At 61.0% G+C, this 22,174-nt stretch overlaps 2 protein-coding genes across 4 annotated transcripts; both read right to left on the minus strand.

Annotated features, from left to right (window-relative positions):
* Nucleotides 1-1,402: 1,402 nt before the first annotated feature.
* Eno2 (enolase 2) lies at nt 1,403-11,379 on the minus strand. 2 transcript variants are annotated; one of them, XM_042672451.1, is made up of 12 exons: nt 11,307-11,379; nt 8,807-8,908; nt 7,710-7,805; nt 7,495-7,553; nt 6,876-6,945; nt 6,342-6,475; nt 5,892-6,114; nt 4,694-4,891; nt 3,439-3,640; nt 3,131-3,239; nt 2,231-2,289; nt 1,403-1,704 (listed from the first exon to the last, which is right to left on the minus strand). In XM_042672451.1, exons 2-12 carry the CDS (start codon nt 8,889-8,891, stop codon nt 1,635-1,637), a joined length of 1,305 nt encoding a protein of 434 aa, XP_042528385.1. In that variant the 5' UTR covers nt 8,892-8,908; nt 11,307-11,379; the 3' UTR covers nt 1,403-1,634. The 2 variants fall into 2 exon arrangements, with proteins under 2 accessions (XP_042528385.1, XP_042528384.1); XM_042672450.1 differs by lacking the exon at nt 11,307-11,379 and adding an exon at nt 10,208-10,248.
* Nucleotides 11,319-17,682, minus strand: Lrrc23 (leucine rich repeat containing 23). 2 transcript variants are annotated; one of them, XM_042672453.1, is made up of 7 exons: nt 17,601-17,682; nt 15,330-15,509; nt 14,926-15,035; nt 13,886-14,139; nt 13,435-13,565; nt 12,492-12,628; nt 11,319-11,601 (listed from the first exon to the last, which is right to left on the minus strand). In XM_042672453.1, the coding sequence occupies exons 2-7, from the start codon at nt 15,456-15,458 to the stop codon at nt 11,319-11,321; spliced, it is 1,044 nt and encodes a 347-aa protein (XP_042528387.1). In that variant the 5' UTR covers nt 15,459-15,509; nt 17,601-17,682. The 2 variants fall into 2 exon arrangements, with proteins under 2 accessions (XP_042528387.1, XP_042528386.1); XM_042672452.1 differs by having other exon boundaries at nt 15,330-15,512; nt 17,601-17,679.
* Between the last annotated feature and the right edge of the window lie 4,492 nt (nt 17,683-22,174).

The raw sequence follows: 22,174 nt of genomic DNA on the forward strand, positions 1-22,174 counted from the left end.
ACCCGTGAAGTCCTACCCTATTCCAGAACCCCTCCGCCACCCCCCCCCAAAACGCATACACACATATACACAGTGCCCACGCATGGATGCCAGGACTCCTCAACCCGAAGAGGAGTCTCTAGTTGGGCACCAGTGCTCACCCCTGTAATCCCAGCTACTCAGGAGGCTGAGATACTGAAGATTGTGGATCAGAAGGAAAGTCCGTGAGAATTTTATCTTCAATTAAGCCGGACGTGGAGCTGTGGCTCAAGTGGTAGAGCACCCAGCCTTGAGCAAAAACAAAGCTCAGGGGCTGGGCAGGTGGCTCAGTGGCAGAGTGCTCGCCTCCCATGCATGAGGCCCTGGGTTCGATTCCTCAGCACCACATAAGCAGAAAAAGCCAGAAGTGGCGCTGTGGCTCAAGTGGTAGAGCGCCAGCCTTGAGCTGAAGAGCTGAGGGACAGCGCCCAGGCCCAGAGTTCAAGCCCCACAACTGACACGATATAAAAAAGGCACCAAATCACTCGAACCCTGGGCAGGACTCCCCCTGTCCCCCCAGCCACAGTGGCCCAATCTTTTCTCTTTTGTGCTAGTCCTGGGACTCGAACTCAAGGCCTGGGCACTGTCCCTTTAGCTTTTGCACTCAGGACTGGTGCTCTACCACTTGAGCCACGGCACCACTTGTCTTTTTTGCTGGTTCACTGGAGATCAGAGATCAGGCAGACTCTCCTGCCTGGGCTGGCTTTGAACTAGGATCCTCAGATGCCAGCCCCTGTGGCTGGGATGCCAGGCGTGCGCTACTGCACACAGCTTGGCCCCCCCACACACACACACACAGCTGTCCAAGAGACGCCGCACACCGCGTTGCAGGGATTCAGACTTTAATGGCGGCGCCTGGGGGCAATTGCAGGATGGCGGCTGGACGGCTACAGCTGCAGGAAAGAAGGGGAGACCTAGGGGCCTGGGGAGGGGGTGGGGTTCGCAGGGGAGCGCGTTTCCCCCCCAGACACAGCCCCAACTCTTGGTCCACCCAGGCTTCGGTCCAGGCCCGCACACAGAGGGCTCTTTTTCCATTCGCCCTGCACCCCGAGTCGTGTGAACAAACCCCTAGCCCCCCAGCATGGCATCCAGATGCATAGCTTTGTCAAAAGTCAGGCCCAGCGTGAGGCCTCAGGCATGATGGGAAAAGGATGAGCAGGGTGAATGAGTGAGTGCAGGCAGGACCGCAGCGGGCCAGGACTCCGCCTGGGCCCCTTTGCGGGCCCGCTGCGGTGCCGCAAAGGCTGTGAAGAACAGCGATCCGCCCGATCAGCAACCTTGAGGCCCAGGGCGCAGGCGCACAGTTCGCTCTGCCGGAGGCGGGGCGCGGGAGAGCACCCTTCAAACCCACATTCTCATTTCCGGTTTCTCCAGAAACGGGGGGGGGGGGGGGGGGGGGACAGGAAGGAAGCCAGGGAGAGAGGAGAATTTGCACACCGGGGAGGGGAGGGGGAAGATGGGGCGCAGGGTGGAGGAAAGCCGAGCAGGAGGGGCGCAGGAGTGCCAGGGTGGGGTTCGTGGGTGCCCCCCGGGGCGGGCTCAAGGTGGGGGGCAGGTGAGCTACCGCAGGACAGCAAGGAGGCTCCAGGAAGATGGGGTGCGGTGGGCGGAGGGGCTCAGAGCACACTGGGGTTACGGAAGTTGTGCCCAGCAAAGCGGGCTTCGCCCCCAAGTTCTTCTTCAATTCTGAGAGCAGACAGAAAGAAACGAGTCGGAGAGAGCAGAGGATCCTGATTGGACGCCTAGTCTGTGTGTGTGTGTGTGTGTGTGTGTGTGTGTGGTGTGTGTGTGTGTGTGTGTGTGTGTGTGTGTGTTCTACTGGGACTCGAACTCAGGACCTGGGCGCTGTGCCCGAGTTTTTCCTCTCAAGGCTGGCGCTCTACCACCTGAGCCACAGCTCCACTTCCGGCTTTTTGGCACGGAGATCAAGAGTCTCAAGCACTATGCTGCCTGGACTGGCTTTGAACCACGATCCTCCAGATCTCAGCCTCCAGAGTCTGGCTGGGATTACAGGCGTGTGCTCCCAACGCCCAGCTCACTATGTGGTTTTTGAGTTTCCTTCCCAAGGGCTCAGAAACACGTCTGGCTTTCCAGAGAGCTGCTGAGCTCACTACCCGCCATCAGTAAAGCCATTGGCTCCCAGGTCATCTACTTCCGGACGTGGAATGGGAAGAGGACCGGCCGCTCAGGCTCTGCCCCACAAGGCCCTCACCTCATTAGCTGGTTGTACTTGGCCAGACGCTCCGAGCGGCAGGGGGCGCCCGTCTTGATCTGAAATATTCCAAAAGAAAAGCAGCAATTCCCACCCCCCTTCCCTTCCGGGAGGGGAGTTCTGTTCCCATCCTCTACGCGGCTTCTTGTGCTGCTACTGAGATTTGAACTCAGGGCCTCAGCGACCATTTTGCTCAGCTGGTCCAATACCACTTGAGCCACCCCTCTAACCCTGCTTTCTGTGGTGTACTGTATTTGTTTATGGTGCTATGTCTAAATACTGCAATTTTCTTTTCTTTGGGTGGTGGGAGGACTTGAACTCAGGGCCTGGGCGCTGTCCCTGAGTTTTTTTGTTCCAGAGCAGCTGGGATTATAGGCGTGAGCCACAGCACCCAGTTTTAAATACTGCAATTAGTACTTATTTCTCTGTAATGCAAATTTTACTGACCATCCTTTACTATTTGTTTGTATCCCTCCCTCCCTCCCTCCCTCCTTCCTTCCTGTCAGTACTGAGGCTTAAACACAAATCTCCATATACTTGCCTGGCTTTTATTTTTTTAAGGTTGGTGCTTTACCACTTGAACCACGGCTCCACTTGGCTTTTTGCTGGCTAATCAGAGATAAGAGGCTCTCCGCATGGCGAGTCTAGGCCGGCTGGCCTAGGCTGGCCTTAAACCTCCAACCTCACATCTCAGCCTCCTGAAAAGCTAGGCTGACAGGAGGGCCACAGGCACTTGGCTGTTGTACTTTTAGAGTCTCACGGAACCACGATCCTCTAGATCTCAGCCTCCTGAGTAGCTAGGATGACAGGCGGGAGCCACCGGCGCTCAGCAACGCTTCTACCTCGCCCCCCGCCCCAAGAGGCTGGAAGCCTGAACCCCCAAAGACGTCCCTCACTCACCTGGCCCGTACAGAGTCCCACCACTAGATCGGCAATGAAGGTGTCCTCAGTTTCCCCTGAGCGGTGGCTCACCATGACGCCCCAGCCGTTCTCCTGGGCCAGCTTGCACCTGTGTCCGCACACCGGCAATGAGCCCCCCTCCACGTCCTCCCCCAGCCCCAACCTGGGGTGTAACACCCGCTGCGCTGCCCAGGGCGGATCGCTGTCCAATCCCAGGCTGTCGGGAGGAGGGCGGGGTCTGGGAGGAGGATGCTGGGCGGGGCCGCGCAGGCGCGCAGAGCGCTGGTCAGCGTCCCCCGGTCACTCACGCCTGGATGGCCTCCGTGACCGAGCCGATCTGGTTGACTTTAAGCAGCAGACAGTTGCAGGCCTTCTCTTCCACCGCCCGCTCGATGCGCTTGGGGTTGGTCACCGTCAGATCGTCCCCCACCACCTGAATGCCGCCGTTGGCCGTGAACTTGGACCAGGCCGCCCAGTCATCCTGGTCAAACGGATCCTCGATGGAGACCACTGCAGAGAGACCGCAGAGGGGGGCCGGTGGCTGGGCGATCTTAGCTATTCCGGAGGCTGGGGGTTGAGGATCGGAGCTCGAGGCCAGGAAAAGCCCCTGAGCCTCTTAGCTCCCATTCACCACCCGAAAAGCCGGAAGGTCAGGGATGGCTCAAGTGGTAGAGCACCAGCCCTGAACACAAAAGCTCAGGGACACAGGGGCCAGGCCCTGAGTTCAAGCCCCGGAGCCGGCACACACGAACAAAAAGCAGCCAGGCTCCAGTGGCTCCCGCCTGTCCATCCAGCAACTCAGGAGGCCGAGATCTGAGGATCACAGTTCAAAGCCAGCCCGGGCAGGAGAACCCGTGAGGCTCTGATCTCCCATAAACCACCAGAAAACCAGAAGTGGCGCTGTGGCTCAAGTGGTAGAGCGCCAGCCTTGAGCTGAAGAGCTGAGGGACAGCGCCCAGGCCCAGAGTTCAAACCCCACGACCAACCAAAAAAAGAAAAATCAATTAAGATTAAATGAGTAAATAAAAGAGAGAGAGAGAACACTACAGTGTCATACTTCCCTGCCTGGTGGTGCTTTCTTCCCTCTCTCCAGCTCTGGCTCCTTCTAGAACTTTCGCACAGCAGGAGGGGCTCAGAGTCCCTAACTCTGATCAGTTCCCTACACAAACAGAACTGCCCAACCCAGTGTCTCCCTCCTGCCTGTCATCCCAGCTCCTCGGGAGGCTGAGATCTAAGGATCACGGTTCGAGGCCAGCCTGGGCAGGAAAGTCCAGGAGACTCTGATCTCCAGTGAAACAGCAAAACACCAGAAGGCCAAGTGTGGCTCAAGTGGTAGAGCGCCAGCCTTGAGCAGAAAAGCTTCAGGGCTGGCACCCGGGCCCTGAGTTCAAACCCCAGGACTGGTGCACACACACACACACACACACACACACACACACACACACAGGTATCTCACACAGTATACAAAGTCCACCTTTGCAGAGGCTGCTTGGCTCTGCTCCCTGGCCCCCCACTTCCCCTCTGAGTCACCTCTAACCTGACCGCCCCCCCCTTGCCTCTTACCCGGATAATCCCTGACAAAGTCCTGGTAGAGCGCCCCCAGCTGGTCACCGGTGATACAGCGCGAAGGGTCAGCCGGAGACTTGAAATCCAAGTCGTATTTGCCATCACGATAGAACTCGGACGCAGCCACGTCCATACCGATGACGATCTTCTCCGTGTACCCCGCCTTGTCGATGGCTTCCTTCACCAGCTCCAGCGCTACAGATGGGGTGCAGGGGACGGGTATAAGCAGCGGGAGGGAGGAGGGAGACAGTGATCGGAGAAGGTGAGGCTGGGGTGTCTGGGCAGATGGGGAGGGAAGTTGTTTCTAGAAGCTGGATTCCACTGGGACCATGAAACTTGGCATGATGATGATGATGATGATGATGTGACAAGGTAGCATTATTGATGGGAACATAAAACACCAAGCACAGGATTGGGTAGCTCACGCCTATAATCCCCGCGACTCAGGAGGCTGAGATCTGAGGATCACAGTTCAAAGCCAGCCCCGGTAGGAAAGTCTGTGAGACTCTGATCTCCAATGAACCACTCAAAAATGGGAAGTGGCGCTGTGGCTCAAGGGGTAGAGCGCCCGCCTGGAGCTGAAGAGCTCAGGGACAGCGCCCAGGTCATGAGTTCAAGCCCCATGACAGAAAGAAAGAGAGAGAGAGAGAGAGAAGGGAAGAAAGGAAGAAAGCAAGCAAGCAAGGGAGGGAAAGCAGATGACTGAGAATGTGGAGGTCCTGAGTTCAAGTCCCACTACCAGCAAAAAAATGAGTTGGAAAGATCTTCAACCCTGGTTCAAATAGATGCAGGTAATTTCACTTCTGAACCTTAACATATTCTTTTTCTTTCCTTTGTTTTGTTGGCTAGTCATAAGGTTTGAACTCTGAGCCTGGGCGCTGTCCCTCAGCTCTTTCACTCAAGGCTGGTGCTCTACCACTTGAGCCACAGCGCCACTTCTGGTTTTCTGGTGGTTCCTTGGAGATCAGAGTCTCAGGGACTTTCCTGCCTGGGCTGGCTTTGAATCGTGATCCTCAGATCTCAGCCTCCTGAGTAGCTGGGATGACAGGCGGGAGCCGTGGGTGCCCAGCCGAGTTCTTGGGGGGGTTGTAAGAATTCCAGGGCCCTCTACCGTCCCTCCCGAGGCCGGGGCGGTGGGTGACCCCCCCTGGAAAAGCCTAGGAGGGGGAGTGGAGGGGGATCTTGTAGACCTCACCTTCACTGTTTTCCAGGATGTTGGGGGCGAAGCCGCCTTCGTCCCCCACGTTGGTGGCGTCTTTGCCGTACTTGTCTTTGATGACACCCTTGAGGGTGTGGTACACCTCGGCCCCCAGGCGCATGGCATCTCGGAAGCTCTCGGCCCCCACGGGGAGGATCATGAACTCCTGCATGGCCAGCTTGTTTCCCGCGTGGGAGCCGCCATTGATCACGTTGAAGGCCTGGGGATCCATGCGTAGACAGAAAGGTCAAATGCCATCCCCCAGTCCCCCACCCTCTCCTAGCCTCACAGACTTTCCCACCCAGGCTGGCCTCCAGCCACGATCCTCACATCTCAGCCTCCTGAGTAGCTGGGATGGCAGGTGCGCGCACCAGAGCCCGGCTTCCATTTGCCTTGATCATCCTCCCATCCGCAAAGGCCCCAGGGAGGGGTCAAGGCGGTGCTCACCGGCACGGGCAAGATGAGGTCGGAGTTTCCCGCCAGCTGGGCGATGTGTCGGTACAAAGGCAAGTCACGCTCAGCTGCCCCGGCTTTGCACACGGCCAGGGACACGCCCAGGATGGCATTGGCGCCAAACTTGGCTGAGAGAGAGAGAGAGAGAGAGAGAGAGAGAGAGAGGAGTCCCCTCTCCATCCATCCGGTCTCCCCCAAAGATCTCAGCCAAAGAAAGAAACGTGAGGACTCGAACTCACAGCCTCATGCTCTGGCTGGACTTCACTGCTCAAGGCTGATGCTCCTACCTCTTGAGCCACAGCGCCACTGCAGGCTTTTTGGTGTTTAACTTGGTCTCTGGGCCTTTTCTGCCCCCATCTGGCTTTCGAACTGGGATCCTTCCCCCCCCTCCCGCCCCCCAAGTCTCAGCCTGGATTACACTCAGGAGCCAGGACACCAGGCCCAGCTCTACCCCTGGAGGAGGCCCCGCCCACCCTGACCACGCCCACCACACGCCCCGCCCACCACCCTGGCCCCGCCCCTGCTCACATTTGTTCTCTGTCCCGTCCAACTCCAACATCAGATTGTCTAGTTTCTCCTGCTCCACCACGGAAATACCCTGCGGACAGAGCCCCCCGTCACCCAGGGGTGCGCGCGAAGGCACAGGGCCCCCAAACCCGCACACACACAGCTTCCCCAGGCCCCTGTAGCAGAATCATGGCAACTTTTGTGTGGGTTTTTTTTTTTTTTTAGTTTTTGCCATCCTTGGGGCTTGAACTCAGGGCCTGAGCTTTTTTCTTTGCTCAGGGCTGGCGCTCTACCACTTGAGCCACAGCGCCGTCACTTCTGGCTTTTTTCTTGGTGGTGGTGGGAGTGAGTCACTGGAGATAAAAAGAGTCTCATAGACTTTCCTGCCCAGGGGCTGGCTTCCAACTGCGATCCTCAGATCGCAGCCTCCTGAGCTGCTGGGATTACAGGCATGAGCTTCAGGTGCCAGACAGGGACCTGAAGGAACTCTCCTAGAACAGGTGGCAATAATCGATCGTTTCCATCTCTTCCCCGCTTCTAACTGTGATCCTTAAAAGATCAAGAGTCTCATTCTTCTCTCCTTTCCAGAATTCTGGTCCTGTGTCCCCAGAAAAAAAAAAAAGGGGGGGGGGGGTCTTACTGAGCTGATGAGGGCTGGTGCCAGCGTACTGTTGATATGATCCACGGCTTTGAGGACACCTAGGGGGGAGGAGAATGGCTAGACTAGGCCGGGGGCAAGCCTTTCCCCAGAGGGAATAGGGGAGCAGCTGGGCTGGGGGGGGGGAGGAGGGGGAGTGGGAGGGGGAGGGGAGAAATCACGCTGATCGCACAGACTGGCCAAGACAAAGGCTTCACCTTTGCCTAAATAGCGCTGTTTATCTCCATCTCTTAACTCCAGGGCTTCATAGATGCCCGTAGAGGCTCCACTGGGAACAGCAGCCCGGAACAAACCTGGGAAAAGACAAGGCATGAGGAGACAGCAGGGGTTCCTGGCGCCAGTGCTGGGATTCGAACTCAGGGCCTAGCGCACCATCTTTTGGTTTTTTCTGTTCCAGGCCTGGTAGTCTACTGCTTGAGCCACAGCTCCATTTCCAGCTTTGTGCTGGCTGAGTGGAGATGAGAATCTCACGGACTCTCTTGCCTGCGGCTGGCTTTGAGCCTCAATCCTCAGATCTCAGCCTCCTGAGTAGCAGGCATTACAGGCGTGAGCTACAGCCCTCTGACTCCTACTTTTTTTTTTTTTTGGTGCCAGTGCTGGGGTTTGAACTCAGGGCCTGGGCGCTGTCCAATGGGGCTTTTTTGCTCAAGGCTGGCGCTCTACCACTTGAGCCACAGCTCCGCTTCTGTCTCATTTCTTTCTTTCTCTTTTTTTCGGGGGGGGGGGTTAATTAGAGATACGAGTCTCATGGATTTTTTTCCTGCAGGGTCTGGCTTTGAGCTGAGATCCTCAGATCTAACCTCCCGAGTAGCTGGTATTACAGGCGTGAGTCACTGACTGCCTTCTAAACTCAGCCTCCAGCCTTTCCAGCCTCTCCCACACTGTACTACCATCACAGGGCGTGCACACACACACACACACACACACGGGCGTGCACACACACGGGCGTGCACACACACACACCGGCGTGCACACACACGGGCGTGCGCACACGCGGGCACGCGCACACACACGGGCACGCGCACACACGCGGGCACGCGCACACACGCGCTGCGCCAGCTGCATCTGCAGCAGCCTCCCCCATCCATCTGAAGCACCCGGGCACGAGTGGGAAGCCACGCACACACAGCAGTGCCGGCAGCACAGCCCAGGCAGGGCGCGGCGGGCAGAGGCCGGCCGTGGCTCGGGCCCCCGCCACCCCCGGTCCAGCCTGCCATCCCTCCTGTGCGGGGGAGAAGCCCCCCACGCCCCCCGCGTCCCCCGAGCCGGCCCCGCTCGGCAGAGCAGCCGTTACCCTTGGCGGTGTGCAGATCGACCTCCACCGTGGGGTTGCCGCGCGAGTCCAGGATCTCGCGGGCCCAGATTTTCTGTATGGACATGATGACGGCGGCCTCTCCTTGGGTGGAGAAGAAGACGGTGAGAGGCCTGGAGGGGCGTGGCCCTGCGGCGCCGGGCGGGGCCTCGGGTGGGCGTGGCCCTGCGGCGCCGGGCGGGGCCTCGGGTGGGCGGGGCCTCGGGTGGGCGGGGCCGGCCGCTGCGGCGGGCGGGGGCGGGAGCGCGGGCTGCGGTCGCGGAGGGGCTCCCCCCCCCAAGGTCAAAGCGGTGAGGAGGGGGGCACTGCAGTGGGGGGCGGGGCACCCCCGGACGAGCCGCAGTGGGGGAGGGAGCGGCCGCGACGCCGGGGTCCCCCAGATCGCCCCCCACCCACGCAGCGCCCCCACACCTCGACCGGAACCCCCAACCCAAACGGCCCCGAGCCGGGCCCGAGCCCCCGGGCTGCGGGGTGCGGGGCGGGGCCCCGGGGAAGTGGGGGCGGGGAAGACACCCCAGTGCCCGGCAGGGCCGGGACGCGGGGAGCGGGCGGGGCGGGCGGGCGCGGGCGCGGGCCGGGGACGGGGGCTGAGGCGTGGTGGGCGCCGCGGAGGCCGGGATGGGGCAGGGGATGGCATACCGGGGATGGGGCGCCGGGGATGGGGTGCAGGGCTGGATGGGGTGCAGGGCTGGATGGGGTGCAGGGCTGGATGGGGTGCAGGGCTGGATGGGGCGCCGGGGATGGGGCGCCGGGGATGGGGTGCAGGGTTGGATGGGGTGCAGGGCTGGATGGGGTGCAGGGCTGGATGGGGTGCAGGGCTGGATGGGGCGCCGGGGATGGGGCGCCGGGGATGGGGTGCAGGGCTGGATGGGGTGCAGGGCTGGATGGGGTGCAGGGCTGGATGGGGTGCAGGGTTGGATGGGGTACAGGGCTGGATGGGGTGCAGGGCTGGATGGGGTGCAGGGCTGGATGGGGTGCAGGGTTGGATGGGGTACAGGGCTGGATGGGGTGCAGGGCTGGATGGGGTGCAGGGCTGGATGGGGTGCAGGGTTGGAGGGGGTGCAGGGCTGGATGGGGTGCAGGGTTGGAGGGGGTGCAGGGCTGGATGGGGTGCAGGGTTGGAGGGGGTGCAGGGCTGGAGGGGGTGCAGGGCTGGATGGGGTGCAGGGTTGGAGGGGGTGCAGGGCTGGATGGGGTGCAGGGTTGGAGGGGGTGCAGGGCTGGAGGGGGTGCAGGGCTGGATGGGGTGCAGGGCTGGCTGGGGCTCCGGGGATACCGGGGTGCAGGGCTGGCTGCGGCTCCGGAGCGGCGCAGGGCAGGTGCGCGGCTCCGCGGGCCGGGGGCGGGGGCGGCGGGGCCGGGGGACAGAGGCCGGGGCATCACCTGGGGGCTGCGGATCAGCCGGTGGAGGCGGCGGCGGCGGCGCAGGGAGCGGAGGGAGGAGGGACGCGGGAGGCGGGAGGAGGGAGGAGGGGAGGAGGAGGGAGGCGGGAGGAGGGAGGAGGGGAGGGGGGAGGGAGGAAGGAGGGGGGAGGGGGGAGGGGAAGGGGAGGAGGGGAGGGAGGCGGGAGGAGGGGAGGGAGGAGGGAGGAGGGGAGAAGGAGGAGGGAGGCGGGAGGAGGGGAGGGGGGGAGGGGGAGGGGCGGGGCCTGCGGCCCGCCGCGCACGTGACCCGAGCCCCTGAGTCAGGAGCCGCCGCACGTCGAGCGCGGAGGGGGGGGCGGGGGCGGCCCCACCGGGTTCTGGGGTCCCCTCCCCGCTGCCTCTGTGACCCACAAACCATCAGACTCACAAGGACCAAAAAAGCTTCTTTATTCGAAACCCGATCGTCCCTGACCCCCCCAGGCTCCCCTCCCTCCATCCGGCCCTCCCCCCCCCCCGCACCCCGCACCCCCGCGCCCCCCGCACCCCGGGCCCCCCCGCACCCCGGGCCCCCCCGCACCCCGGGCTCCCCCGCACCCCGGGCCCCCCGCACCCCCAGGGGTTCCAGCTCGCGGGTGACTCGGGTCCCGGCGGAGCTCAGGAGGTCTTGGGGGGCTGTCATGGTCTCCTGAGGAGAAACGGCACGCGTGGAGCCTCTGCCCCCCCAGTGCCAGCCCGGCCCCTCCCGCCCTGACCTCTCCCCCTGACCCACCCGGCCTCCCTCCCCGGCCCCCCCACTCCTGCCCCCCCCAGGCCCAACTGCTCGCCCCTTCCCCGCCCCCATCCCAAACTTGAGGCGTCCATTTCCACGAGTGCCCCGCCCCCCGCGCGGCAGTCCCCGCCCTCCTGGGCATCTGACCTCTGACCTCGGGTCCTAAGCCTTCATCAGATCTGCCCACCCCCCACCCCCCCTTCTCCCGGGCCTGGCCAACACCGGCGGCTCCCGCCTGTCACCCCAGCCACTCAGGAGGCTGAGATCCTGAGGATCGCGGTTCACAGCCGGCCCGGGCACCACTGAAAGCCGGAGCTGGCGCCCAGGCCGTGGCGTCCAGCCCCTCACCGTGCTCCGCGGCTAGACCAGGGGCACGGAGGACGAGTCGTGCTCCAGGTCGTTCTCCGTGTCCGCCTCCTGCTCCAGCTCCTCCTTCAGCCGCTGGCGCACCTCGTCGGCGTCGGCGCGCTCCTCCTCCTCGTAGAAGTCCTTGTCCAGCCGCTCCAGGTGCGCGATCTGCACCAGGGCCTCCTGGCGGTAGTCCGTCTCGTCGGCGCACGGGTTTTCCATCAGCACCAGCGCGCGCAGCTTGGGCAGCTCGCGCAGCTTGGCGATCTCGCCCAGGCTGCTCACCATGTTGCCTCTGCGGGCACCGGGACCCGGCTTCACCCGCTGGGAGCGCGCCCCGGGCCCGGCCTGCTGGACGTACAGGCGTCTGCGCCCGCGCCCGCCCTCCCCGCGCTCAGCCCCGCGCCGGGCCGCGCAGCCGCGGCCGCGCCCGTGGGATGGCCGCTCGCATTTCCGCTCGCCTGTGTGCCGAGACTGGGGCTGGAGCTCAGGGCCTGGGCAGCGCCTCTGGCAGCCGGCGCTCTACCACCTGAGCCGCCCATCTACTGACGTCCGGCGGGGGGAGGGAGAGCAAACTGGAGACCAGAATCCCACGGACTTTCCTGCCCAGGCTGGCCTCTAATTGAGATCCTCAGACCTCAGCCTCCAGCGTCGCTGGGATGACAGGCCGGAGCCCCGGTACCGGGCAAGTCTGGTCTTAATCATGGCGGACTCAGTGAATGTAAGCACTTCGGGGCCACAGATTCTGAGGGTCTCCGTGCAGAAGGTGTGGAAAGCAGGAAGGAGGGGGAAGTCGGGACCTAGCTGGGGGCTGAAAAAGATGAGAGGCGCCGGGCGCGGGGGCTCCCGCCTGCCATCCCAGCCACTCAGCAGGCTGAGACCCGAGGATCACGGTTCACAGCCGGCCCAGAGAGGAGAGTCTGCGAGACTCTTTTCTCTCCAACTAATTAGCAAGACAAGGACGAAGTAGAAGTGTGGCTCCAGGGACAGCGCCCAGGCCCTGAGTTCAAGACCCAGGTCTGGCCAACACAATAACTGGCCGGGTGGAGAGCCACGGCAGATTAAGCGAGTGGGCGTGGCTTTCACGAGTGGGCGTGGCTTAGATGGATGAGCTAGGCTGGGGGAAACAGGCAGGGCTTTGAGTGGGCGGGGTTAGGTGAGTGGGCGGGGCTCCGGGGCGCCTACCGCAAGTTGAGGTACTGCAGGGATTTCATCTCCTTGGAGAAGCCGCTGAGATTTTCGATCTGATTGTCTCGAAGATGCAGTGTGGTGAGGCTGCTTAGATTCTCCAAGCCTTCCACCTTCTTCAGCATGTTCTGAGCCTGGGCCCGGGAGACACGGATGAGGCAGCGGGCACTGCTGCTCCCGCCTGCAATCCCAGCTACGCGGAGGCTGAGATCTGAGGATCGAGGTTCAGAGCCAGCCGGGGCAGGAAAGTCTGTGAGACTCTGATCTCCCATGAGCCACCAGAAAACCAGGAGTGGTGCTGTGGCTCAAGTGGTAGAGCGCCCGCCTTGAGGGAAAAGCCCAGGGACAGCGCCCAGGCCCTGAGTTCAAGCTCCAGGATGGGCAAAATTTAAAAGTGCACTGAAAACTTACGGTCCTGAGTTCAAGCCCTAATCCTGGCACATGCGTATACACACACACACACACACACACACACACACACACAACCAGTAGCTTTCTTAGCCTGCTCCCTGGGCCCCAGTAACACATTTTGCTGCCCTCACCATCAAAGCAAATCATCTCTGTTCTCATCTCAGGTGATGTCTGTTTTTCTGGGGCTTGAACTCAGGACCTGGGCACCCCTGAGCTTTTTCACTGAGATGGTGCTCTACCACTTGAGTCAGCACACCACTTCAGGCTTTTTTTCTGTTTAATTGCAAAGAAGTCTCCCAGTTGTCCCTTCCTGGGCTGGCTTTGAACTGTGGTCCTCAGATCTCAGCCTCCGTATAGCTGGGATTACAGGCGTGAGCACCAGCCCTTGGCTACGGTGTGTGTTTTAACCTTGAGTCTCCCCCCCTTGGGTACCAAGTTAATTGTCACCGTGGTGATGTCAGCAACTGAAATTTCTGGAACCCCACACAATGCCCGCTCCTCACACCAACTAGCCAGGACAGTGGACTACCAGAAAGAGGTTCTTCAGCTTGGGCAGGTTGATCCCAGTGGTGCTTTCCAGATGGTTCCCCCTAAGTTCCAGGGTGTGCAGATTGCTCAGCTTTTCCGGGTCCAGGTTCGTCACCACGCGGATTTGGTTCCCTTGGGGAGAGCAAGAATAAGAATCATGAAGCACTCAGTGCCAGGCACCGATGCTCATGCCTGTAATCCCAGCTACTCAGGAAGCTGAGATGTGAGGATCACAGTTCAAAGCCAGCCCGGGCAGGAAAGTCCATGAGACTTTTATCTCCAGAAAACCAGAAGGGGGGGCTGTGGCTCAAGTGCTAGCATTGAGCAGAAGAGCTGAGGGACAGCGCCCAGGCCCTGAGTTCAAGCTCCAGGACTGGCAGAGAGAGACAGAGCTCGGGGGAGGGGGAGGGAAGGAGAGAGGAGGCGGGTGGGGGGGGCGGGGCCCAGGCTACCTTTGAGGTCGAGGCTGCCGAGGCGCGGGTGGGTGATGCCCTCCGTGTCTGTGATCTGGTTGTAGGCGAAGCTGGCCATCTGCAGGTAGGGCAGCTGGTTGAGCCTGGCGCTGCGCAGCTGGTTCCCGTCCGCTTTGAGCCACAGCAGGTGCGTGAGCGAGTTGATGGGCGACAGGTCGCTGATGTGGTTCTCCGAGATGTCCACGTAGCGCAGGTGGATGAAGGTCCTCAGCAGGCTGATATCCGTGAGGTCCCTGGGAGGTGGAGGACAGAGGCAGAGCCGGCCGGCGGGTTCGAATCCCGGCCCCCCCCTGGCACGAAAGGAATCAACATCTGGAGATGGGGGGAAAATGGTACCAAGAGGCCAGGACCTCAGGCTGGGCAGGTGGCTCAGGGGGAGAGTGCTCGCCCAGCACACAGGAAGCCCTGGTTCCATTCCTCAGCACCACATATGCAGAAAAAGCCAGAGTGGTGCTGTGGCTCAAGTGGTAGAGCGCCATTCTTGAGCAGAAGCTCAGGGACAGTGTCTAGGCCCTGAGTTCAAGGCAGGACTGGCAAAAAAACAAAGAAAGAAAGAAAGCTGGGCACTGGTGGCTTCCGCCTGTCATCCCAGCTACTCAGGAGGCTGAGATCTGAGGATCCTGGTTCAAGGCCATCCCACACAAGAAAGTCCTTGAGACTCTTCTTCAATGAACCACCAAAAAAGCCAAAAAAAAGTGGAGTTGTGGCTCAAGTGGTAGAGCGCCAGCCTTGAACAACAAAGCTCAGGGACAGCGCCCAGGCCCCGAGTTCAAGCCCCACGAGCACCACCACCCAATAAAGCAGGAAGTGGCACAGGGGCTCCAGAGGTAGAGCGCCAGCCTTCTTCATGGGGAAAGCTGAGGGACAGCACCCCAAAATGTCAATTCCATGGGGCTCTTCCCACAGAGCTGAAGATAAGGGCCACGCTTTTCTACCCAAACACCCAGAAATGAGAGTGGGAAAGTAGATGGGGGTCTAACAGTCCCCCCCATCCGCCTCTGAGCCCCCCAGAAATGCACCTGTCTTTCACGTCCAGCTTAACATAAGCGTGAGCCAGTCCGTTGCCCGTCTTACACAGCAGCGAAAGGCCTTCCTTCAGCAAGGCCTCCGTCAGGGGGTTGGGCATCCACTAAAACAGGAAGATCAGTCAGAACACGTGTCTCTCCCAGCCTGGGGCTTGAACTCAGGGCCTGGGCGCTGTCCCTGAGCTTCTTTTGCTCAAGGCTGGCGCTCTACCCCTTGAGCCACAGCACCACTTCCTGCTTTTTGCTGGTTCATTGGAGACAAGAATCTCATGGACTGGCCTGCCCGGGCTGGCTTTGAACCTTGATCCTCAGACCTCAGCCTCCTGAGCAGCTGGGGTGACAGGTGTACCCCACTGGGCTCCTAGTCCCCAGGCCCAGGACCCTTTCTGGGCTCTCACTTCCTCTGAGGACTCCTCCACGTCCTTCCTGAACTCCTCAGACTCCTCCGTCTCCTTCTCCTCCTCATCTTCTCTCTCCAGATCCTCCTGGTCCGGCTCATATTCATCCAGGTCATCTTCATCCGACATCTTTGTCCCGAGTGGAAGATGGAAGGTTCTGACGTCAGATCCAACTCAGTCCTTCTGAGAAAGGAGGTCTGCGTTTCCATCAACTTTCACATCCTTCCCTGCCATTGGCAGGTACCCTGCCCCGGCCTCCATCGCCCCCGCCTCCATCGCCCCCGCCTCCATCGCCCCCGCCTCCATCGCCCCGGCCTCCACCGCCCCAGCCTCCACCGCCCCGGCCTCCATCGCCCCTGACCTCTACCACCCCAGCCTCCACCACCCCTGCCTCCATCGCCCCTGCCTTCATTGCCCAGGCCTCCATCGCCTCCGGCCTCCATCGCCCCGGCCTCCATCACCCCTGACCTCCACCACCCCGGCCTCCATCGCCTCGGCCTCCATCACCCCGGCCTTCACTGCCCCTGCCTCTATTGCCCTGGCCTCCATCACCCCTGACCTCCACCGCCCTGGACCTCCATCGCCCCGGACCTCCATCACCCCGCTCTCATCTTTAGGAAGTGTCTGTCTGTCTCATTTTAGGCAGTTGTGGGGCTTGAACTCAGGGCCTGGGCGCTGTCCCTCAGCTCTTCAGCTCAAGGCTGGCGCTCTACCACTTGAGCCACAGCGCCACTTCCAGTTTTCTGGTGGTTCATTGGAGACCAGAGTCTCATGGACTTTCCTTCCCAGGCTGGCTTTGAACCACAATCCTCAGATCTCAGCCTCCTGAGTAGCTAGAATGCCAGGCGGGAGCCACCGGTGCCTGGTGAAGTCTCTTTAGATTCCCAACTTCTTCCTTTTTTCCCTCCTGCCAGTCCTAGGACTTGAACCCAGGGCCTGGGCACTGTCTTGAGATGTTTTTACTCTAAGCTGATGCTTTACCACTTACGCTTCAGCCCTACTTCCAGCTTATTTTTGTTGGTTTACTGGACACAAGAGGCTCATGGAACCACATGCCAGTGGTTCACACAAATCACCTCAGCTGCTCAGGAGGCTGAAATCTGAAGGTTACAGTTCAAAGTCAGCCTGGGTGGGAAAGTCCACAAGACTTTGTTGTTGTTGTTGGTGGTGGTGGTGGTGGTAGGGCCTGAACTCTGGGCCTGGGCGCTGTCCCTCAGCTCTTCAGCTCAAGGCTGGCGCTCTACCACCTGAGCCACAGTGCCACTTCGGACTTTTTCTGTTTATGTGGGGCTGAGGAATCGAACGCACGGCTTCATGCATGCAAGGTAAGCGCTCTACCACTGAGTCCCCTTCCCAGGCCCCCCACAAGACTCTTATCTCCAATGAACCACCAGAAAACTGGAAGTGGCGCTGTGGCTCAAGTGTATAGAGCGCTCGCCTTGAGCTGAGGAGCTGAGGGACAGCGCCCAGGCCCAGAGTTCAAACCCCACCACTGAAAAAAAAAAAGTCTCATGCACTTTCCTGCCTGGGCTGGTTTCCAACCTCCATCCTCAGATCCCAGCTTTGTGAGTGGCTGGGATTACAGGCCGGTACCAATGGTGTGGGGCACTCTAACCCTTCCTGCTTTCCATCAAGGACCCTGCTGCTTCTAGGGTGCGTTCCCGGACCCCCAGCCTTTCCTGTCTTTCCCAGGGGCCCCAACTCTCATCTGGAAACCCAGACTCCATGCCAACCCCTGAAGCCAACCCCTCCTTCAATCTCCCCTCCCAACTCCTCTTCCCCCCTCCTCCCCTTCCTCCTCCTCTCCCTCCTCCTCCTCTTCCAAAAACTCCTACTCCCCTTCCTCCCCTCCCTCCTCCCCCCTCCCCTCCCTCCTCCCCCCTCCCTCCTCTCCCCCTTCCTCCTCTCCCTCCTCCTCCCCCTCCCCTCCCCCTTCTCTCCTCCTCCCCTCCCTCCTCTCCCTCCCCTCCCTCCTCTTCCAGTCCCTCCTCCCTCCTCCCCTCCCTCCCCCTCCTCCTCCCTCTCCCTCCTCTTCCAGTCCCTCCTCCTCCCCCTCCTCCCTTCCTCCTCCCCCTCCCTCCTCTCCCCTCCCTCTCCTCCCTCCCCTCCTCCCTCCCCCATCGCCTCCCCCTCCTCCCTCCTCCCTCCCTCCTCCTCTCCTTCCTCCCTCCCCTCCTCCCCCCTCTCCTCCCTCCTCTCCCCCTCCTCCCCTCCCTCCCCTCCTCCCTCCCCTCCTCCCCCCCTCCCCCGCCATCGCCTCCCCCCACACACCCCGGCCAGTGCCGGGCCCGGCCCCTCGGGGTGACTCCGTTTAACGCTCCCCGCTCGCTCAGCCCGCTCCGGCTCGGCCCACCCGCTCCCCGGGCTGCGGGCGCTGCTGCGGGGCCGCCGGGTCCTGGGTCCCGTTGCTATGGCGACGGGGGCGGAGCCCCGGCTGTGTCCCGTTGCTATGGCGACGGGGGCGGAGCCCGGCTGCGGCCGTTAACCGCACGCCCACCCCTGCGTGGGCGGACCCGTCGTTGCCGGGTTACCAACCCAGGAACCCGGATGTGGCACCTAACAGGGTCGCGGCTCCTTCACGGTCGGAGGACACAAAATAGCGGGCGGGGCCGCCACCGCCCCAGCGCCCACAGCACAGCCGGGGATTGGGCAGCCGGCTCCTCCCAGGGGCGGCTGGAGAGGCAGGAAATAACCAATCAAAGCGCCTCTCTAGGTGGCTCAGTGGTAGAGCGCTCGCCTCGCATGCAGCAGGCCCTGGGTTCGATTCCTCAGCACCCCATAGGCAGAAAAAGCTGGAAGTGGCGCTGTGGTTCAGGTGGTAGAGCGCCCGCCTGGAGCTGGCCCTGAGTGCAAATCCCAAGACTGTCCCCAAAGCTGGAAGAGCATGTAAAAAGCGTGTGCTGGGAGAGCAGGTGCGCTGCAGGCTGCAGGGAAGGGGGGCCTGGGGGGCAGGCAGAGCCCCATCCCAGCCAGGAGCCTGGAACTCAGCCTGGAAAGCCGTGGGGAGCCATGGAAAAAGCCTCCATCCTCTATGGAGTTGGCCAGGATGGAATCTGCTCTGAGTCACGAGATCTTCGCACCACGGGCTCCCCCGTGGCAGGGCCAGATGGAACAGACGGTCATATCTCAGCGAAGAAGTTTAAAAAACAAACAGGGAAGGATATACAGGTGCTGGGCCTGGGCGCGCTGTCCCTGAGCTTTGAGCCACAGTGCGACTTTCATGGACTTCCCTGCCCAGGCTGGCTTTGAACTGTGATCCTCAGGTCTCAGCCTCTTGAAGAGCTGGGATGGCAGGCGTGAGCACCGGCCTGGGCGCCTGGCAGGAGTACATTTCCTTTTGAACAATGTCACCCTGATCGTGTGATTTCTAGTGGCAGAGCATCAGCCTTGAGTTCACAGCCTGCTGTAGACAGTGAGTTCATTTTTCTTTTTTTTAGCCAGTCATGGGGCCTGAACTCTGGGCCTGGGCGCTGTCCCTCAGCTCTTCAGCTCAAGGCTAGCGCTCTACCATTTGAGCCACAGCGCCACTTCCAGCTTTTTCTGCTTATGTGGTGCTCAGGAATCGAACCCAGGGCCTCATGCATGCAAGGCAAGTGCTCTACCACTGAGCCACCTTCCCAGCCCGTAGACAGTGAGTTCAACACACACACACAAGAAAGGCTGGAGGCCTAGCTCAAATGGTAGACCATTTGCCCAGCAAGAGTGAGGCCCTGAGGGGGCTGGGCAGGTGGCTCAGTGGTAGAGCGCTTGCCTTGCATGCCTGAGGTCCTGGGTTCGATTCCTCAGCACCACATAAGCAAAAAGAAAAAAAACGCCGGAAGTGGCGCTGTGGCTCAAGTGGTAGAGCGCTCGCCTTGAGCTGAAGAGCTGAGGGACAGCGCCCAGGCCCCGAGTTCAGGCCCCACGACCAGACCCCCCCCCTAAAAAAAGAGTGAGGCCCTGAGTTCAATTCTTAGTATGGACAAAACATCTAGATGAATGGATAGATTAAGAACAAGCAAGAACATTCCTTGGAGCCAGGCTTCTGGGAGATTATCCCAGGGTTTGGGGTTCCCAGCGTAGATGAGGGGTGGCTATTGTAATGAGTGTAGTAGGTAGGTCATAGGGCTTGAACTCAGGACCCTGAACTCAAGGCTGGCGCTCTACCACTTGAGCCACAGCTACCCTTCCAGCTCTTCGATGTTTCCTTTCCTGCCCAGGCTGGCTTTGAACCGCGATCCTCAGGCCGGGATGACAGGCGGGAGCCGCCGGCTGTGTCCCTCACCTCCCTCTTGCTCACCCTCTCAGCCTCCTGGCCTGATCCAGAACGTTCCGGGAAGTAGAAACCGGGCTGGGCTGGTTCAGCACCTGTCAATGAGGGAAGGGTCAGGGACCGAGTTCGAGTCCTGGTCTCTGAGCTTCAATAGGGAGAGAGCGATCCAGCCAGCTCCGGATGCAGAGGCGAGGAGCCAGGCGAAGCGGGGAGCCTAGACGGCAGGGGCTGAGGGGAAAGATGGGGGGCTGCACAGGGCGGGGGGGGGGGGGGGGGGGGGCGCGGCGGGGCTGAGCCGCCAGGACGGCGCCCCGGCCCGCCTGGCCACACGGGGGCGCGCGCGACGCTCGCTTCCGGGAGGCCCCGCCCCCCCACGTCACCACGTGATGCCCTGCCCTGCGTACTCAGCGTGCGTCGCCCCGCCCTTCAGCAGCCGGCAGCCCGTCTGTATGAGTAGCAAATGGACGTCTGGGGGCGGGGCCAGCGGTTGATCCCTCCCGGTGGGCGGGGCCACCCACCCGGTGGGCGGGGCCGGGAATCGCAGGTTTGCAAATGTCCTCTGTCGCCATTTCCTCAGCTGCGTTGGTTTGGGAAGTGGTGTGCGTGCGCGTGCGCGTGTGTGTGTCCTAGGGCTTGAACTCAGGGCTCCCCCCCCCTCCCCCAGCAGGCAGCTCTGATTCCCATCAAAGAGAGATTTGCTGGGTTAGGAAGAATTACAATGTGCACGTTGTGCACATCCTGTGATTTTTCTTTGTGCGGCTTTTCTTTTCTTTTTTTATTTTGCCAGTCATGGGGCCTGAACTCTGGGCCTGGGCGCTGTCCCTCAGCTCTTCAGCTCAAGGCTAGCACTCTACCACTTGAGCCACAGCGCCACTTCTGGCTTTTTCTGCTTATGTGGTGCTGAGGAATTGAACCCAGGGCCTCATGCATGCAAGACAAGCACTCTACCACTGAGCCACCTGCCCAGCCCGCGGCTTTGCTTTTCTTGTTTATAGTTTCTGTCTTTTGGAGGCTGGTTCTGGGGCTCGAACCCTGAGTTCAAACTGGGAGATTCTTAGCTCCCCTAAACTACCAAAAAGCCAGAAATGGAGCTGTGGCACAAGTGGTAGAGTGCTAGCTTTTTACTATCATCCAGGCCCTAAGTTCAAGCTCCAGGAAAGGCAACACACACACACACACACACACACACACACAAAACCAAGCAGTGCTGTATTTAAACCCCAGTATGGGCACACACACAAAAAATTTAGCCAGGTGCTGGTGGGTCAAGCCTGTCATTCGAGCTACTAAGTAGGCTGGAATCTGAGGATCTTGGTTCAAGGCCAGCCCGGGCAGCAAAGTCTGTGAGACTGTGATCTCCTATTAACCACCGGAAAACCAGAAGTGGTGCTGTGGCTCAAGGGGGTAGAGCGCCAGCCTTGAGCAGAAAAGCTCAGAGAAAGCACCCAGGCCCGGAGTTCTTTTTATTTTTTTCTTTTGGCCAGTCCTGGGCCTATTGACAGGGCCACTTCCAGCTTTTTTCTGTGTATGTGGTGCTGAGGAATGGAACCCAGGGCTTTCTGCATGCTAGGCGAGCGCTCTACCACTGAGCCACCTGCCCAGTCCAGGCCCTGGGCTCTAAGTTCTGAGATCCACAGCTCTGGAAAGGGTTGGCACCCCGTGTGGAGGCCTCACGGGGACCTATGAAATCTGAGCCTGGACCAGAGCTGGGAAGCGAGCCAAGGGGATCCTCTGAGACACACCCTGAGCCTTGGGGGGGTGTGGCTGGGGTGCTGCAGATTATCCTGGGGTGCGCAAAGGTCTCCAGGGCCCTGGGATCCCAGGGCGATGAGGTCATTGAAAGGTGAACCCTGAGTCTTGGCTGCCCAGAGGCCTAAGCCCGGCTGGCGGGGGAGGTGGGGGGGAATGGGGCTGGGGAAGAGACTGGGGCCTGGAACAGAGACCAGGGAAGAGGGCAGCGGAGTGGGCGTGGCAAGGGGCGTGGTCTAGAGCGGCTGCCCCCCCACAAGGGTGTGGTTTGACAATGCTCCTCCTCATGTGGGCGTGGCTCCGGCCTGGAGCCGAGCCCAGGGTGGAGGCTAGCGGAGCGGGCGTGGTCTAGAGATGGAAGCGTCGCGAGGGCGTGGTCTGACGATGCTCCTCCCCGCGTGGGCGTGTCCTCGGAGGGCGTGTCCTCGGCCAGGTGCGCGCTGGAGCTTAGGGAGAGGCTGCTGGGGTTCTAGAGCTCTCTGCTATGCTGTGGGGGGCCCGAACCCCGTACTGCCTGGAAGGAAAAGCGAGTGAGAGGCCTGGGGGATTTCCCATCACTGCTGGCCGTGGTTTGGGTGGAAACGGTGGCACAGATCAGAGAGGGGTTGGACCTTCATCTGACCGGCCTAGGATTCCGGTTCGTGTCCAGGCCTGGCACTGGTGGCTCACACCTGTAATCCCAGCTACTGAAGAGGCTGAGGACTGAGGATCGTGGTCTGAAGCCAGCTCCAACAGGTTAAACCCTTGAGAATCTGATCTCCGATTACCCAGTCCCCCTCCCCCCAAAAAAGCCAGAAGTGGCGCTGTGGCTCAAGTGGTAGAGCGCCAGCCTTGAGCAAAAGCA

Source organism: Dipodomys spectabilis, unplaced genomic scaffold (genome assembly GCF_019054845.1).
Source record: "Dipodomys spectabilis isolate Male_0828 unplaced genomic scaffold, ASM1905484v1 ptg000713l, whole genome shotgun sequence".
Lineage (NCBI taxonomy): Eukaryota > Metazoa > Chordata > Mammalia > Rodentia > Heteromyidae > Dipodomys > Dipodomys spectabilis.

Coding starts and splice junctions, on each gene's coding strand:
- Eno2 (XM_042672451.1), bottom strand. CDS start 8,891: ATGTCCATACAGAAAATCTGGGCCCGCGAGATCCTGGACTCGCGCGGC. Junction 6,115..6,341: donor ACCTCATCTTGCCCGTGCCG/GTGAGCACCGCC, acceptor ATGGATCCCCAG/GCCTTCAACGTGATCAATGG. Junction 1,705..2,230: donor AAGTACAACCAGCTAATGAG/GTGAGGGCCTTG, acceptor GTCTGCTCTCAG/AATTGAAGAAGAACTTGGGG.
- Lrrc23 (XM_042672453.1), bottom strand. CDS start 15,458: ATGTCGGATGAAGATGACCTGGATGAATATGAGCCGGACCAGGAGGAT. Junction 14,140..14,925: donor AAGCTGGACGTGAAAGACAG/GTGCATTTCTGG, acceptor TCCACCTCCCAG/GGACCTCACGGATATCAGCC. Junction 11,602..12,491: donor CTGCAGTACCTCAACTTGCG/GTAGGCGCCCCG, acceptor CGGTGCCCGCAG/AGGCAACATGGTGAGCAGCC.